Source organism: Jaculus jaculus, chromosome 5 (genome assembly GCF_020740685.1).
Source record: "Jaculus jaculus isolate mJacJac1 chromosome 5, mJacJac1.mat.Y.cur, whole genome shotgun sequence".
NCBI lineage: Eukaryota > Metazoa > Chordata > Mammalia > Rodentia > Dipodidae > Jaculus > Jaculus jaculus.
The window spans coordinates 102,796,077-102,813,046 of NC_059106.1; the positions used below are offsets into that span (position 1 = coordinate 102,796,077).

Here is a 16,970-nt window from a genome sequence, read left to right on the forward strand (position 1 = left end):
ACCTCCTTAACCATCAAGGAAATACAAATTAAAACAACTATGAGATTCTACTTTACTACAGAAAGGATGGCAATAATTAGAAAATTAAAGTAATTGTTGGCAAAGATGAGGGGGAACAGGAACCCTCATTCACTGCTGGTGGGAGTGTGTACAACCACTATGGAGATCAATATGGAGATGCCTGAAAAACATGAAAATAGTTACTAACTGACCCAGCTATTCCTCTACTGGACATTAACTGCACAGATATTTGCTCAGCCATATTTAAAGCTGCTCAATTCACAATAACTAAGAATTGGAATCAATCCAGATGACCATTATTTGATAAATGAATAATGAACGTGTGGTACATATACACAATGTAATTCTACTCAGCAGTAAGGAAAAATGATATAATGAAATTTGCAGGAAAATTGAAAGACCTGGAAGAGATCATAGTATGTGAACTCACCCAAGCACAGAAAAGCAAATGTTTCATGATCTTCCTCATCTGTAGCTCCTAAACTGGAACATCTTGAATTTCTGTCATACCCTACAAGCAACTTGAAGGCCAAGTAAAAGGGACGGAAGGGTGTAGGGGTGGGGCACAGGAGGGCAAGGCAGATATACACAAAACCAAATCCAAAAAGGAATTGGTACTATAGAAACCTTCCTCCTGGATAGCAGATTAAAAGATATAACCCTCAATAGGAGTATGGAGGAACTGTTTGGTAAGATGGGCCCTGGAGAGGGTAGGATGAATCCTAACCCTAAAATATTTGGCCCTGGCTTGTAAAACCCAGTAGCAGAAATGGGTTACAACCCACATTGAGCTGTTAATTGGAGATACCTATGAGGTACCCAAAATAAGACAGACTTCTGTCAAAGTTCTTGATTACCCACCTGAGGGGAAAGGTAAGAATATATTGCTGATGGTGCAGAACATTGAAAGATCTGGCTGAATCTGGAAGGAAGTCAGCTCCCAGATGGCTAGCCCGTATAGTGATGAAAACCGTAACCTGAGATGCTGGATGAAAATGGCCAACAATGTTGTGGGCAAGCAGGGGACCCTGCTGCATGCAAGCAACCATCCTGACAAGATATACACGTCTGTGCAGTAGTGGCACCCACCCTGGGTGGGTAACCAATGGCTTTCTGATTTGCTTTCAATGGAAAGGAAACCATAGCTGGAACTGAGAACCAAGTCAGAACCCTAAGATGACCAAGGTTATGAACTCCAGTGAGAATTTTCCACTAGTCTTTGGCCAAAAGTAAGGCTACTATGCCCATCAAAATCTCTCTAAATTAACAATGCTTATACCCTTTATCCTATCCTGAACTCACTCTTTATTGTAGAATTGTTTTTCTTTTTCAGAAAGTATTGACAACCAAGGACAACCAAAATCTATCAATAGGACAAGGATAGCTGACTCCATGTCAGCAGTTGAACCACCCCTAGTACATTAGCTAGGGCCCAGGTGAAATCACATAAGAATTGATGAATTGAACAAGAATGCTGCTTCCTTGGCAAACCTGACAACCTGCACCAGGGTGATGGAGACAGATGCTGAGGGTACTCCAAATACACCAAAGCAGAAATCCAGAAGCTGCTGAGAGCTCAACACTAAAGCATATTTAAAGCACACCCACCAAGGCTCAGGGAATTTTGTGGATGAGGAGCCAGAAAGAATATAAGAGCCTCAGGGTGGGAAGTAATATCTGGAGGTATTGCACCCCCACACACACAATGATTGATTGCTGCCCTCACAACTCATTACCCACAACTCCATGGTAAATACCAGAAATTCCACTAAGGGGAGGCCTCAGTGGAGTGGGGGCAGGGAGGAGGGAAATGATGGTACCAACACTTGATGTATCCATACAAAGTTTCAACTTGATAAAAAAAAAAATGAAAACAGAAAATTAAAACAATAACAACAAAAAACACTCAATATAAGACCTGAAACTCTTAAACAACTGGATGAAAAAAATAGGGGAATTATCCATGACATAGGAGTAGGGTAAGACTTCCTGAACCAGGAGCCCAGGAAATTAAATAATCACTCAACTAGTGGGATCTCATGAAGCTAAAAAGCCTTGTACAGACAAACATACCATAAACAGAGCCAAAAGACTACCCACAAAATGGGATAAAATATTTGTCAGCTACACTACTGAAAGAGACCTAATATCTCGAATTTACAAGGAATTCAAAAAACTAAGCAGTAAAAAATCAAGCAGTCCAATACAAAAAGGGGCAGAGAGCTAAATAGAGAATTTTCAAAGGAAGACATGCAAATGGCTAATGCTCACTTAAGAAAATGTTCAACATCCTTAAGCACTAGAGAACTGTAAAATAAAACTATTAGGAGACTCTACCTTACTCTAGTCACTGCTAATGGGAGTACAAACTTGTACAACAGCTATGGAAATCAATATGAAGACTCCTGAAAAAGATAAAAACAGAGCTACTAAATCACTCAGCCATTTCTTTACTGGGCATCTAATAAAGGCTCCACATTTCACTGCAGAAATATTTGCTCCACCATGTTTATAGCTGCTCAATTTGCAATAGCTAAGAACTGGAATAACCCAGACGCCCATAATTTGATGACTGGATAATGAAGATGTGGTATATATACACAATGGAATTTTTTTCAGCAGTAAGGTAAAATGATATAACAAAATTTGAAGGAAAATGGATGCACTGGGAAAAGATCATTCTAAGTAAATTCACAAAAACATAGAAAGACAAACACCACATGTTCTCCCCTATCTGTGGTTCCTAAACTGGAACAGCTTGAGTTGCAGGCATATCTTACAGGTAACTTGAGGGACAGGTAAGAGGGATTGAAGCATCTGGGGGAGGGGAATGGGAGGGAGGGTGGAGATACACACAAAATTAAATCCAAAATGAATTGTTACCATAGAAACATTTTTCCTGGATATATAATCCTCAACAGAAGCACGGGTGGGATTGTCTGGTAATAAGCACCCTGGAGAAGGTGGGATGAAGCCTAACCCTAAAACATTTGTCCCTCACTTGTAAATCCCAGTACTAAAAATTTGTTACAAAGCCAGGCATGGTGATGCATACTTTTAATCTCAGCATTCAGAAGGCTGAGGTATGAGGATCATCATGTGTTTGAGGCCAGCCTAAGGCTACATACATAGTGAATTCCAGGTCAGCTTGGTCTGGAGTGAAACCCTACCTCAAAAAAAAACAACAACAACAAAAAACCACCAAAAAAAAAACCCCAAAAAAACAAAAAAACAAAAAAAAAACCAACCAAACAACCCTTTAGTTAGATAGCCAGACATGGTGGCACACACCTTTAACCCCAGCACTTGGGAGGCAGAAGTAGAGGATCAACAGGAGTTCAAGACCACCTTGAGACTACATAGTGAATTCCAGATGAGCGTGGCATAGAGCAAGACCCTACACTGAAAAACCAAAAGAAAAAAATGGTTACAACCCACATTGAGCTATTGATTGAAGAGACCTATGAGGTTCCCAAAACAAGTCAAAGCACTTTATTACTGGCCTGAGGTAAAAGGTAAGACCTGTTGATGGAGACAGCACATGCTGCTGACACAGAACATAGAGAAAACTACAAGGTTTACTGTAAAATGCTAGAAAGTGCTACATGAGCTGCTGGTGGAAAATGGCCAACAATGTTGTGAGCAAGCAAGAGACACTGCTATAGGAAAGCAACCAGCCTGACAACATGTACACACCTGTGCAATGGTGGTCCTTGTCTTATGTGGGTAGCCAATGGCTTTCTGATTGGTTAAGGGATCTATTCAGTGGAAAGGAACACATAGCTGGAACTAGGAACTGAATTAGAATCTCATAGAGTCCAAGATTAATCCAGTGAGAATCTCTCACTAGTTTTTGGCTAAGAGAGACTACACCCATCAAAATCTCTATAAATTAGCAATGCTTATCCTCTTAAACCTATTTTGGTCTCACTCTCCACTGGAGAATCTGTTTTTCTTTTTCAGAAGGCAGCAAGAACCAAGACTAACAACAATCCATCAGCAAGACAAGATAGGACAGCTGACTCCCTAGAAGGAGACGAACCACCCCTCACAAACCAACTAAGGCCCAGGAAAAGCCACAGAGGAACTGGTAAGATGGGCAAGAATGCTGCTTCCATTGCAAACCTGACAACATGCACCAGGGTGATGGAGGCAGACACTGAGGATACTCAAAATGCTGCTGAGAGCTCAAAACTAAAGTAGACTTAAAACATACCCACCATGGCTCAGGAACATTTATGGAAGATGGGTTGGAAAGATTATAAGAGCCAGAGTGAATGGGAGTTTCCAGAGGTATTGCCTCCCCCACCCCCTGCACAATGACTGACTGTTACTCTCCCAACTCCTAACCCACAACCTCAAGGTGAATACCCACAACCTTACTGAGAAGGGGTGTCAGTGGAGGTAGGGAGGTGGAAAATTATGGTTTTATTAAGTAGAAACAAGGTTTTTAATAAAAATAAAGTTATAGTATTAAACAATAGGTCATAAAGAGAAAAAAAGAAAAACAGCCAAGTGTTCACCAGGAGATGTGCCACTTCTACCACATTTACTGGGATCCAGAAGGAAATGCAGAGGAAGTATCAAGTATTGCTCCCAATCCTAGCCGGACAACCACCGCCATGGACATACCAGAAAACACTGTGGTAAACTGAAACAGATCATAACAGAAATACAGAAGGTACAGAGAACTCAACAGTAAAATAAACTGCTAACACCCCTGTCAAGGCTCAGGGAATGTTCTGGAAGGGAGGGGTAGGAAGACTATAAAAGCCACCGAGTGGGCAGAAATGTCCTGAGACACAGCCCCCTCCTAGAAACTGACAGATGCCCTAATTACCCTATAGTGAATACCAGCAACCTTACTGAGAAGTGCCCTCAAGGAAATGGGGATGGGTCTTTGGTGGGGTCCGGAGAAGAAATCAAAAAATAGCCTATGCAAATTAATAAACAAATAAATATTATTTTTACAATTAAAAAGTGAGCTGGGAGTGGTGGAGCACGCCTTTAATCCTAGCACTTGGGAGGCAGGGGTAGGAGGATTGCCGTGAGTTCAAGGCCACCCTGAGACTCCATAGTGAATGCCAGGTCAGCCTGGGCTAGAGTGAGACCCTATCTCAAACTCCCTTCCCCCAAAAAAATTACAAAGTGAAAGAAAAAAGAAGTTCAAGGACATCCTCAGCTATGTGGTGAATTTGAAGCTAGCCTGGGTTACAGGAGACCCTGACTCAAAAAAAGAAATCCCTATGTTCCCACTAGAGGCCATCTCCACCTACACCTCTCTTCTTGTATCCAGGATCATTAAGGTTGTTTATAGACCATTCTTCTGGCAGTTACAGGAATGAGGACATTGGCTTATTACTGGATCTTGCCTGGAGGCCATCTTCAGGCCTTATATTTACCATCATTCCCTGCTAATCACAATAGAATTCTTTGAGTCTACTAGAATAATCCCATTCTTTAGTCTATTGTAACCATAATATATAATGTTAACATATTGTGGAAATGTTATTCTATCATCTTATCCATAATTGCTTCATTAGGAACAAGTTACATGTTCTTCCCATGTGTAAGAGGAGGGGATTAAACAATGTCATGGACACCAGACAGTAGGGACTATTGGAGATGGGGGGGGGGTGTGTTAGTCAAGTCTATTACTGTGACAAGATACTTATAAAGAGAAAAAGTGTTGTCCTGAATCATAGTTTCACATGTTCTGGTCCATTGTTGATTGGCCCTGTTGCTTTGGGTCTGTGCAAGATAGAACATCATAGTGGGAGCATGTGTGCGAGCAAAGCTGTTCAACTAATAAGGATGGAAAGAAGAGAGGGGAAGGAAAAAGGAGGAGATGAAAGGGCCTAGGAACAAAATATACCATCCACGGTACTCTTCTCAATGACCTACTTCCTTCATTTAGTCCTAACCTCCTAAAGTTTCCACCTCTTCTCAGTAGTCCATTGAGTAATAATTACAGCAATGAATGAATCCATTGACAGGACCAGTTCTCTCATGCGTCAATCACTTCCTCAAAAGCCCCACCTTTTAACACTGCTTCATTGGGACCAAGACTTCAACACAAGATTAGGGGCACATATCAGATGAAGTTCTCCTACTCTGCCCACCACAGTTACTATTCATAATATGATACAATACGTTTGCTTGATTCCCACAAACTCAGATCCCATATCTATAAAACATAGAGCTACTATGGTTTGAATCTGAAATGTCCCCATAGGCTCAAGTTTTGAATGCTTGCTCCCCAGCTGGGTTGCTGTTTCAAAGAGGCTTCTGGAAACTTTAGGAAGTAGGAAGTATCTGGTAGAACTAGGTCCCTAAGCATGGACCTTTGAGGTTCAAACTCTCTCTCAGCTTCCTGGTCCGTCACAATGTGAACAGTATCTGATATATGCTTCTGCTGCCATGACTTCCTCCAGGCCTTCCACATCATATGGATTGAGATCCTACAAAACAAGTAATAAATCTTTCCTCTCATAGGCTGTTTCTATCAAGTATTTTGTCACAGCAGTGCAAGTTACAGTGCAAAATACAACTGTCTTGTGCCTTAATCACTTGAAGGTCAGGAAATGATCCCATACCCTGATATTTACTGAGGCCAGAAATGTGCATTCATCCACAGTGAACATAACAACACTACTTAGATTTGGTGAGCTTTTCTGTCAGTCAGAATATGTGAGGAATGTCTTTCCAGTCTTATCTTATCCAATTTTATCCCCAAAGAAATTTTCAAGACAGGGTTGTGATTGACTCCTTTAAAAATGAGGAAAATGTGGTGTTAAGAACATGACTTAGTAGTTAAGAGCACTTGCTGCTAAAGCATAAGAGGCCTCTCAAGCCAAAGACTTACAAATTCAACTCCTGAGAACCAATGTTAAATGCTCAGCATGGCCTCACACATCTGTAACCCCAGTGAATGGGGGCAGATACCAGAGAATCTCTGAGGCTAGTTGACTGACAAGCAGCTTCAGGTTGAGGAAGAGAGCTCCAGCTTAAGCAATATGTGGATTAGTGATAAGAGGACACATGGCACTCTCCTCTAGCATCTGGACACATATGCATGGGCCACCTGCATCTGCACACACATGTGCACTCACCACACATTGTACTGCTACAGACACCACACCACAGACATTCTCTACACACACACACACACACACACACACACACAGACACACAGAAACTGGGGCTGAGGAAATGACTCAGTGGGTAAAGTGCTTGCTGTGCGAGCCTGAGAATCTGAGTTCAAATCCTCAGTGTTCCATAAGATGGTGCATGGTTATAATCCTTGGGCCGAAGAGATGGAGACAGGATGATGTTTGAGGCAAGCTGGCAATCTTGTCTAGGCATACTGGTGGAACTCAGTTTCAGTGAAAAACTGCCTCATAGATATTGTGTGGAGAAGCCATAAAAGTAGATAATTGATCTTGACAACACATATAGGCACATACTTGCACCTACACACATGTGTCCACATACATATAAACATGCATGCATATACAATACACACAAAAGTTAAGCAAACTGAGGCTTAGGGAAGTTAAATAAGTTGTCTAAGATCACCCAGGCACAGTTCTAACATGGAAGCCATTATTGTTTGAGCATAAAATGTACCTTCATGGACTCTTCTTGGACTTGGTCCAAAGCTGGTGGTGCTACTTGAGAAAGTTGTGGAAACTTCAGAAGGAACTTTGCTGGAGGAAATGGTTCACTGGGGGTGGGTCTTGAGGTTTTATAGCCTGGCTGTACTTCCTGTTTATTCTCCTTACTTGGGGATGCAATGTGACCAGCTAGTTTCCTATTCCTACTGCTATGTGTTCCCCATTAAAGGACTGCATCCTCTCGAACTGTAAGCAGGAATAAAACCTTTCCTTCCTTAAACTGCTCCTTGTTGGATATTTGGCCACAGAAATGAGTAAAGTAACTAACATAGAAGCCTTGTTTAGAATCCATTCATACTTCAATACTTTTGACACGGAAATCCTCCAGGCCTGTCTCTGTGGCACTCTGTTTCTCTCATGGAATCCAAGGAATGTCAGCTCTTTGTCAATTCTCTATTTCTCCCTAATGCTGGGATGGCAGATATATCTGAAAGCACCACATTTTCCTCATTTTTAAAGGAGTCAATCACAACCCTATCTTGAAAATTTCTTTGGGGATAAAATTAGATAAGACTGGAAAGCAGGAAACAGTATGTTTTGTGATCTTTGGGCATCTCCATCTATCTCTGATTTAATTTTGATACTTGTAAATGAGAGGCTCCTCCAGATCCTAGTATCTCTGGTATGGCAGATTGGGCTCCCAGAAGGCAAGACTCTGAGATCCACTAGCTAGGCATTGTTTGGTGAATAAGGCTATGCTGGCTCAGTCACCCTTAGCAAAGCCTTCAGCTGGCCCAAGAAATCAAACAAGCCAGCCTAGACTCTAAAACCCCATGGAATGGTAAGAAACAAGTGTGTTGTTTTGAGTGACTGAGTAGTGGGGAATACTTGTTACACAGCAACAGAGATGGATGTTTATGTGCATGAAGCCCCTCCCACCTTGAGGTAGGGTCTCACTGTAGCCCAAGCTGACCTGAAATTCGTTATGTACTTTCAGATTGGCCTCAAACTCAGCAATCCTCCTACCTCAGCCTCCAGAGTACTAGGATTAAAGGTGTGAGCTACCACACCCGGCTCTGTGCAGGAAGTTTAACAAGGCTAGGTCACAATTAACATCTGTAAGGGGGTGTAGGACATAAGTTTGAGTGAAGAAGGAAATTGCAACCAAAGCCTGACCTTATCTCACAAGAGCACATAACACACACACACACACACACACACACACACCACAATGTCTCAAGAGAATTAATACAGCAAATCCCAAATCTATGACCTCACACAGACCAGCCTAGACAGCAGAGAAACATGAGTTTGGGTTGGGAGATGGCTCAGTGGGCAAAGCACTTGTGAAAGCACAAGGAACTGAGTTAAGATCCCCAGAAATCATATAAAAATGTGACACTATAACAAATGTCTGTAATTGCAGCTCTCTTACTATAAAATTGGAGGTAGAGAAAGGAAAATTCTGGAAGCTTGCAGGCCAGTTAGCCTGGCATTCATAGCAATGAACAGTGACCCTGTAAAGTATAAGTGAGAATCCACACTTGGGACTGTTCTCTGATCTCCACATACATGTTGTGACATACATACTCCCACACACAAACACACATACATATGCAAAGATTTTTTTAAACAAGAGGTTTCTCAGATAATTTATTCAGAATTTTATTATAAACAAGTAATTATCCCATATTTTACATGCAGAACAATTTCAGTACTTCCTTTTCCCACAAAAAAGGCATATTCATAGTGTGACTTGGCTCTTGTAGGAAAACATTGAAAAAAAAATAACAACTGAGCTTTGGGTGGGTTTTGTGTTTCTGACTTTTCTGTAAAAGCTGTAGCACATTTGATCCCATGCTGCTGACACCCAGAGTAGGAGCCACCCTGGCACAGGAAGGGGCAAGGAGCAGCTACTTTGAAGCAAAGTCTAAGAACCAGATAAGCCATTCCTGGACACATCCTATTGGAGGACTTTTTGTCCTTCTAAAGTGAGATCAAGAGCCTCAGCTTCATGAGCTGGTAAAAACAAGGACTTTAATGGTCTATTTCCAGATTTTAAAAAAAAGTTGGCCAGAGACTGATTCTGGACCTTGACTAGTATCAGAAGGTCAGTGACCTCATTCATTGCTTAACTCCATTTCTTGGGGCCCCAACGGATACAGTGGTCTTCAGTAATGGCCCTTTAAAGTCTATGATATTCTTCTGTGCATTCTAACGAACATATTCTGATTTGTTCTACCTATTTCCAACCTCACCTCTGCTTTAATAAATTACTATCCTAAGGAACATTCTGGAAGATTTTCTGACATGACACTACTTCTTTGTGCACCATTTATATACAATCAGCATTCCTCTTATGCCATGCCAAACAAAGCCTTAATTTCTAAAGACCCTAAATTATCAAGAACTCACCCAGTAACTTCCGAAACTAATTTAATTAACCCCATTTCTGTTGGGACTATGGCACCATCATTAATTTACCAAGATGGTCAGCATGGGCTACACCCTCATAGTAATACTTCTGGCTCCCAATCCAATAAGCACATCTGCCCTGGTGAGAGACAGTAAAAAATTTCTGCATCTATTGGTATCACGGTTACCAACATCCAAAGCATTGTACATATCGACCCTCAGGTCATTTCCTACATTTCCCCTCAATTGTGCTTAGCCACAGAACCAGCAATGATCTCCTTTCCAACTAACTTCAAATCAGCGCACCTAGAACAGCTCCTGGCAAGGAGTATGTCCTGGTATGTGCTTCACATCCCTGGTTCCAGAAAAACACAGTATGTTTGTTATTCTGCTCCTTGATGAAGAAACAATAAGGATTTTACCACTGTAATTTTAAGAAAAGGTTTTTAAATAGTGAGACATCTTTAAAACCAAACAAAATACTATCAACCTAAACTGGATGGTTTCTTGTCACCCATAACTATGAACACTCTAGACATCCATGCTTTTCTAGGGTCAAAAGTTCATTCCTTACAAAATCAACATCTTCTGAGACAAAAAGAGATTTTATGGCTCAAAAGATGCTGTTTCTTTTCCTATATCTATAGATATCAAAATGAAATTGGTGATGTTTCTCTTGCACAGTGGTGGATCCAAAATGCTCTTCCTCTGCAGAGCAGGTGGAGAAGGGTTAAGAATACAAGGGTAGTGTGTGACAGTAAAACAAGAATAGCAAGGTTTGGCAAGAAGGGTAACTGCCTTTCACATGAGTTTACAAAGTCACACAAGGTCAAACAGTACCAGCTTGAGATTAATCAACCTTAATGCAGGTTTTTTTGCTAAAAGCACAATTTGTAAAATGATGGGTATTGGACTGGAATTTCTGAAAATGACCTCTTTTCACTCAGAGAATGAAAGAAGACATTGCATTGGGTGTTTGTGTGACAGGTGCTCACGAACACAGTTTATTTGTTCACCCAAAGCATCATCAGTCTGAAAGAAGTGGGGAAAGAACATCAGAGAACTCAAATCTTGGTATTCCCTTTTGAGGGGTTTAGTTGGTCAGGCAGAGATGCTGGCTCAAAGCCAGAGTTTGTCGTTACCTCTCACCTGAAGAAGGTAGATTAGCTGCTTCATATGCCAGATAAATCACAATGGCCCAAAACTTGACTTATGTTTGGCGAGCATGGTGTCAATACAGAATTTTTTCAAAAGGAAAATCAAATTCAGAAAAGAGGAGAAAAAGGACTTGTATTCACATGAAGGTCACAACTTCTCCATTCCAAGTCTCTTCCTCAAAATTTTCATCAATCCCTGGGACTCAAGTTGATGAACCTTTTCAGAATTCTTACATCTCATTGAACCACATCGTAAGAATACACTGAGGTAGACTGTGCTGAAAATCACCACCCACATTCATCTGTTTGTTTTTTTCTTGATAAACATTTACATGCATGTTATTTTTATTGAAGTGATTTTATATATTAAAATAAATACTTTCCCCCCTATATAGGAAAACCTTTCTGAATTAGAAAAATGTGAAAATTGTTGCTTTTGTAATATAAGACCACTACAAGTTTACTAAGAAAAAACCCCCACCTAGATCTACATGTCCTTAATTTAAGTATAGACCCTCTTCTATTAACAAAGTGATTTTGGCAAATATAATTTCTGTAACTCTTGCTTCTAACAACCAATCACGGAACTACCCAGCAATGCTTTACATGGTGTCATTTCTCAAATCATGTGAATAAGATAGCAATAGGCAATTGGGATCTGTGTCTACCTATGTTTGTAACCAAGAGTTAAGAGGGCTTGGAGGTTGGCATTATGTCTTTATCCCACAACTCTTAAAGAGAAGAAGAAAAGGAAGGAATCAAACATTTATGACAAAATGTACTAAGGGTATGGGTAATGATTTTGATGAAACCAAGTTAATGAGTTTACCCTGTTCTATACTTGAGCAGGTAAGATTCTTTTTGCAGAGAAGAAACTGTGGATTCACAACCCCTTCAATTGTCCTTGGGAGGGTGGGAAGGTCTTTGATGGTTTCTCCCCCAGACATTAAGAACTGCAACATTATAAGCACCTGAGTAATATGCTCAGGCACACCTGGCCCAATTGAGGTCCATTGGCAATGAAGCAGCTCTGAGAGTTTAGTATTGAGAGTGAGTAGTCAGATATTCCAAGGGTAGAGGGACCAACAAGTATTTTTGAGGCATCTCCTTGTACATTGCTTAGTGTTCTCAAAGTACATCTGTGTTGTTGGTCTCTGGGATCTGATTTTGTGGTGTTTGTACAACTGAGTGAGGTGCATGCCTGGGAGAAGAAACGCCATGGAGGTGAGGTACATGGAGGAAAACAAACAAAAAACCACACACACAGACACACACACACACAAAAAAAAAAAAAAACAACAACAACAAAAAAAAAAACCCAAGGAATGAACACAGGTGTTCTTGAAGGCAAGCTCAGCTTTGATGAAATACCAGTTTATCCAAGCAGGAAACATCCAGAAGATGTTGGTCTCCAAATCAGACCACCCATAAAATCTGGTTGCTCACATACTTCAGATATGCCTCACCACATCCAAAAGAGTTAGCAGCTGATGTAGTATATTTCTCAGAAAACATATGCTTTGAAGACCATTGCTTCCACCACCCCCCTCCAAGGAAATAATAACTTATGAGGCTAATGCCAGAGACTCCGTAAAAATTAAATATGTTACAAATATATTCTCAAAATTCTGTTATCTGAGTTTTTACTTTTTGTCCTGGTTTTGTTTGGTCTTCCAAAGATCCATGATGAATATCCAAACTAAATGCTCCTTTCTCAGTTCTTAGCAAACATGACCACTATAGGGAAAGGTGAGAAGACATGTGAGCAAAACTACTGACAGGAAATTGAGAGGAATCTGCCAAGGGCATAGTCTCCCAGCAAATAAGAAGGAAGGGAAAGGGCAGTTACTGCAAATAGCAGAACCTTCATGAGCCAATTCCCAAAGCTCCTGACCAACATAAATATTTCTGTGTTCTCTCTCATGCCAGCAGTGTCTAACCTGGACACACAGAACACATGTGTGAACATATGCACATGTCAGGACTACACGTCCTTTACCAAAAACATGAAAGCAGCAGTGACTGGTCAATTTGAGGAACTAATTTTGTGAATAATAAAATAGTGATATTAAAATTCTTTGCCTAGATGAAGTTCTTCTCAAGACCCCCGCATCCTGTACAGACTGGAATTGTAGAACAGAGTTTTATTTTGTTTCCTTTCTTTCAAACTTATGCTCTGCAAGCAAGTTTTGTCTTTGATTTAGTTCAGGAAAAAAGGAAAGTGAAAAAAAATCTGTGTAAAAATGGTGCTTTCTTTCAGTCTATGAGGAAAACAAAAAGAGAAAAAAAAAACAATTGTGGTTTGCAATCATGAATGCACAAAGGGGCAGCAGCTATTGAAATATCATCCCTTCTAGGTTCACAGTTAAACCTCTGACAGCTAGTCAACTTGGCAATCAAAAGATGAATAGAAATGTATAGGAGCAATCTCTGAGCTCATTTTCACATTGGGGCAGAGTGTCCTGAGAATCCTGAGATTTCTGGAGGCATTCAAACTAGAGGAAAGTAGAAATGAAATGGGAACCTCTTGCCCCAAACAGGCACTATTAGGAAGGGTTTGATCTAGGTAGCGTCAGAATCCTCCCATTCTTCTTGCCTCCATTCATGTGGGTATAGGGGATATGTTCCTCATAGTTCCGCTTAATTCCCAGAGAAGACCCCCCTTCCCTGCCCCCAGCCTCCTCTCTCTGACAGTGAGAGGACCGATCCAAGGGAACATTTTCCATGTCCTCAAACTCCATCTCCAGCTCCTCACTCTCAGGAGCCTTGTTCTCTTCACTGTGGAAGAAGGAAACTTCAGGAAAACTAGGGTGGAGGTCATCCTTGAGCAGGTTGACAATCTCCAGGAAGGTTGGCCGCATCTTGGGGTTGAACTGCCAGCACATGCGCATCAAATCCGTGCTGTAAGGACAGAGAGATAATTGTGGATGAGCCTGGGGACCCAGCCAAACAGTCCCCTTCCCCACCCCTCCCTACAGCCTATATCCACAAAAGACCAGTCCTCATATTGGACTGTGGCCATGTGCACAGATGACTGTCAAGAAAGGACTGACAACTGTAGGAGTGCTGGAAGATGATTTAGCAAAGAAAGCCAACCAGGCCTCATGCCCAGACCAGGTACTATGGAGACTAAGGCAAGAGGATCAGGAGTTAAAGGTCTTCCAAAGCTACAGAGTAAATTCAAGGTTGACCTGGGCAATTTAGTGAGATCCTGTCTCAAAAATTAAAGAGAGCTGGGGATGAAGCTCAGTAGTAGAGTGTTTGCCTCTTATGTAGAAGATCCTAGGTTCAATTCCTAGTACACCAAAATTTATGGAGAGGGGGACAAGATACTGGAAGGGAAGAAGAGAGGGAGGAGGGAAAAAGGAAGGAAGGACAAGGAGGGAGGGAAGATGGGGAGTAAGAAGGAAAGAAGAGAGGGAGAAAGGAAGAACAGAGAGAAGAAGGGAGGGGAGAAAGAAAGAAATGGGAGGAAGTGATAAAAAATACGTCTGGCAAAAATTCTAAGTATATTAAAAACAACCCAGTTAAGCAGATCTATCTTCCATCCTACTTCCCCCTAGTTTCTATGTCCTGATGTGACATCAAGTATGTTTCTTGTAGAATTTCCAAAGACATGATTTGCAATAATTGTATACACTTAAATATATGGCATGCAAACATGTGTGAAAAGCAAAGCAGATCTGCAAAGTGTATGCAAAGATGTGCTATGCAAATGTAAGCATGTATGTGAATATACAAATACAAATAGGTAAAATTTAATATATAAACATGTATGCAAAATAGACAATATGATGTACATAACAACATATGTATAAAGATTCAAACACACATGTAGGAATATACACAAATATGAGTATGCATATAAAGTATAATATGCAAACACACAAGCCTGTGACATGCTATACAAACATAAATGCACATCTAAGTATAAGGCATGTGAACCTAAGCCATGTATGGTGGTTTGACTAAAATGTCTCCCATAGGTTCATATGTTTGGTCCCAGCTGGTGGCAATTTGGGAAAGTTGTATAGTCTTGCTGGAAGAGGTGTATTCCTGAAGGCAGGCTTTTGGGAAGTATAGCCCAGTTTCATGTAAAGTATTCAAACTACTTCCTTTATGCTGCTATGAAGATGTGACCTGCTCAGATCTGCCATGTTTTTCCTACCACGATGAAACTTTCCCTCAAAACTATAAACTGAAACAAACCCTTTCTTCCCATAAACTACTTATGGTTGGTGTATTGTCCCAGCAACAAAAAAATACTACTACACCATGCATATTGGTATGTGTTATACAGACACAAAACATGATAAAGTTCAATGTCTTTTTGAAGGAGCACTTCACACACCATACATTCCTTCTATACTTACAGTCTCTCAGGACAATTATCAGGCTGATCCAGATATCCTCCGTCCATAACAAATTTCAACACCTGCTCATTAGACAGACCTTGATAAGGCTGTTCTGCCAAGCTGGTAATTTCCCAAAGGACTACACCAAAGGACCTGCCAATGATAATTGAGAGTAGTTAATAAGGTAGCTAAGAACACACAGACACATACACATACTTTCAAACACATTCATACACATAGCCTTTTGATTTAGTAGAGCCTGCTTGAGCCATTAATAAAGCAATTCTTGTCACAAATCATAAACCCCTCTAAGATACCACTCAACTACACTTCAGGGAAGCTACTGAAGGGACCCAGACATATCACATCATTTCCATATGTATAAATCAGGGTTGGAGAGGTAGCTCAGTGGGTAAATCACTTGGCTTGCAAGCACAAGGATCTAAGTTTGATCCCAAGAACACACATAAAAATGCAAAATGTGGTACACCACACTTGCAATCCCAATACTGGGGAGACAGAGACATCAGTGGGGTCTGCTGGCCATCCAGTCTAGCCTAATTATTGAGTTCCAAGACCTTGTCTCCAAAAAAAAAAAAAAAGACAGAAAGAAAGAAAGAAAGAAAGAAAGAAAGAAAGAAAGAAAGAAAGAAAGAAAGAAAGAAAGAAAAAGTAGATGGTGTTCCTGAGGATGAAGTCTCCTGGCTCCCACATGTATGTGCACATTACTTATACACATATGCACCTGTATACACCCATACATACTCACATAAAAAGAGAAATACCAGCTTGTCCCTCCCTCTTGCCAACCACATTAAGGGAAACATGGAAGAATTCAAGTTAAGTACAGTAGTAACAGTTGTCTGTCTACCCATGTACAACTCACCACATATCAGAAGAAGCAGTAAAGACTCCGTCCTTCAGGGACTCGGGTGCCATCCACCGTACAGGCAGCAGGCCTTTGCCCCCTTTCCGGTAGTAATCCGTTTCATAGATGTCTCTGGTCATTCCAAAGTCTAATAATAGATAATTCATATGCTCTTAATCTTCAATCCCTTCCTCTAGCATCAGCCATCTTAATTGCCCTGCCCCTTCATAGGTCCCTTGGAAGTTCTATAGGTGATGGCCAATCTATGAGAATGAATTCTGAGAGTATATATGGCAATGTGGCAAGAGAATAGGAGCTTCCATTTAAAGGAAGGGAAAAGGAGGTCCCCAGTGATTAAAAAAATAATATTCTGTCCTAAGACATGGAATTCTATGCTCAAAAATACATTTTTTTCCACCTGTAACCTCACCAGCACCCAAAAATTAACTGTTTACTCTCCAGCCAATTTATTCCTACCCCCTCCCATTGACTAGAACCCTTCCTTCCATCTACTCAGCTGTTCAGCCAGGAATCCAGA

General features: G+C 40.8%; 1 protein-coding gene across 4 annotated transcripts in view; it reads right to left on the reverse strand.

Annotated features, from left to right (window-relative positions):
- Positions 1-9,275: 9,275 nt before the first annotated feature.
- Positions 9,276-16,970, reverse strand: part of Insr (insulin receptor) — a 216,054-nt gene continuing 208,359 nt past the window's right edge. For all 4 annotated transcript variants that reach the window (XM_045148650.1, XM_045148649.1, XM_004661735.2 and 1 more), the window contains 3 exons: positions 16,451-16,580; positions 15,583-15,717; positions 9,276-14,110 (listed from right to left, as the gene is read on the reverse strand). In XM_045148650.1, coding sequence (XP_045004585.1) covers positions 13,756-14,110; positions 15,583-15,717; positions 16,451-16,580 — 620 coding nt within the window. In that variant the 3' untranslated portion in view covers positions 9,276-13,755. The remainder of the gene's footprint in view (positions 14,111-15,582; positions 15,718-16,450; positions 16,581-16,970) is intronic.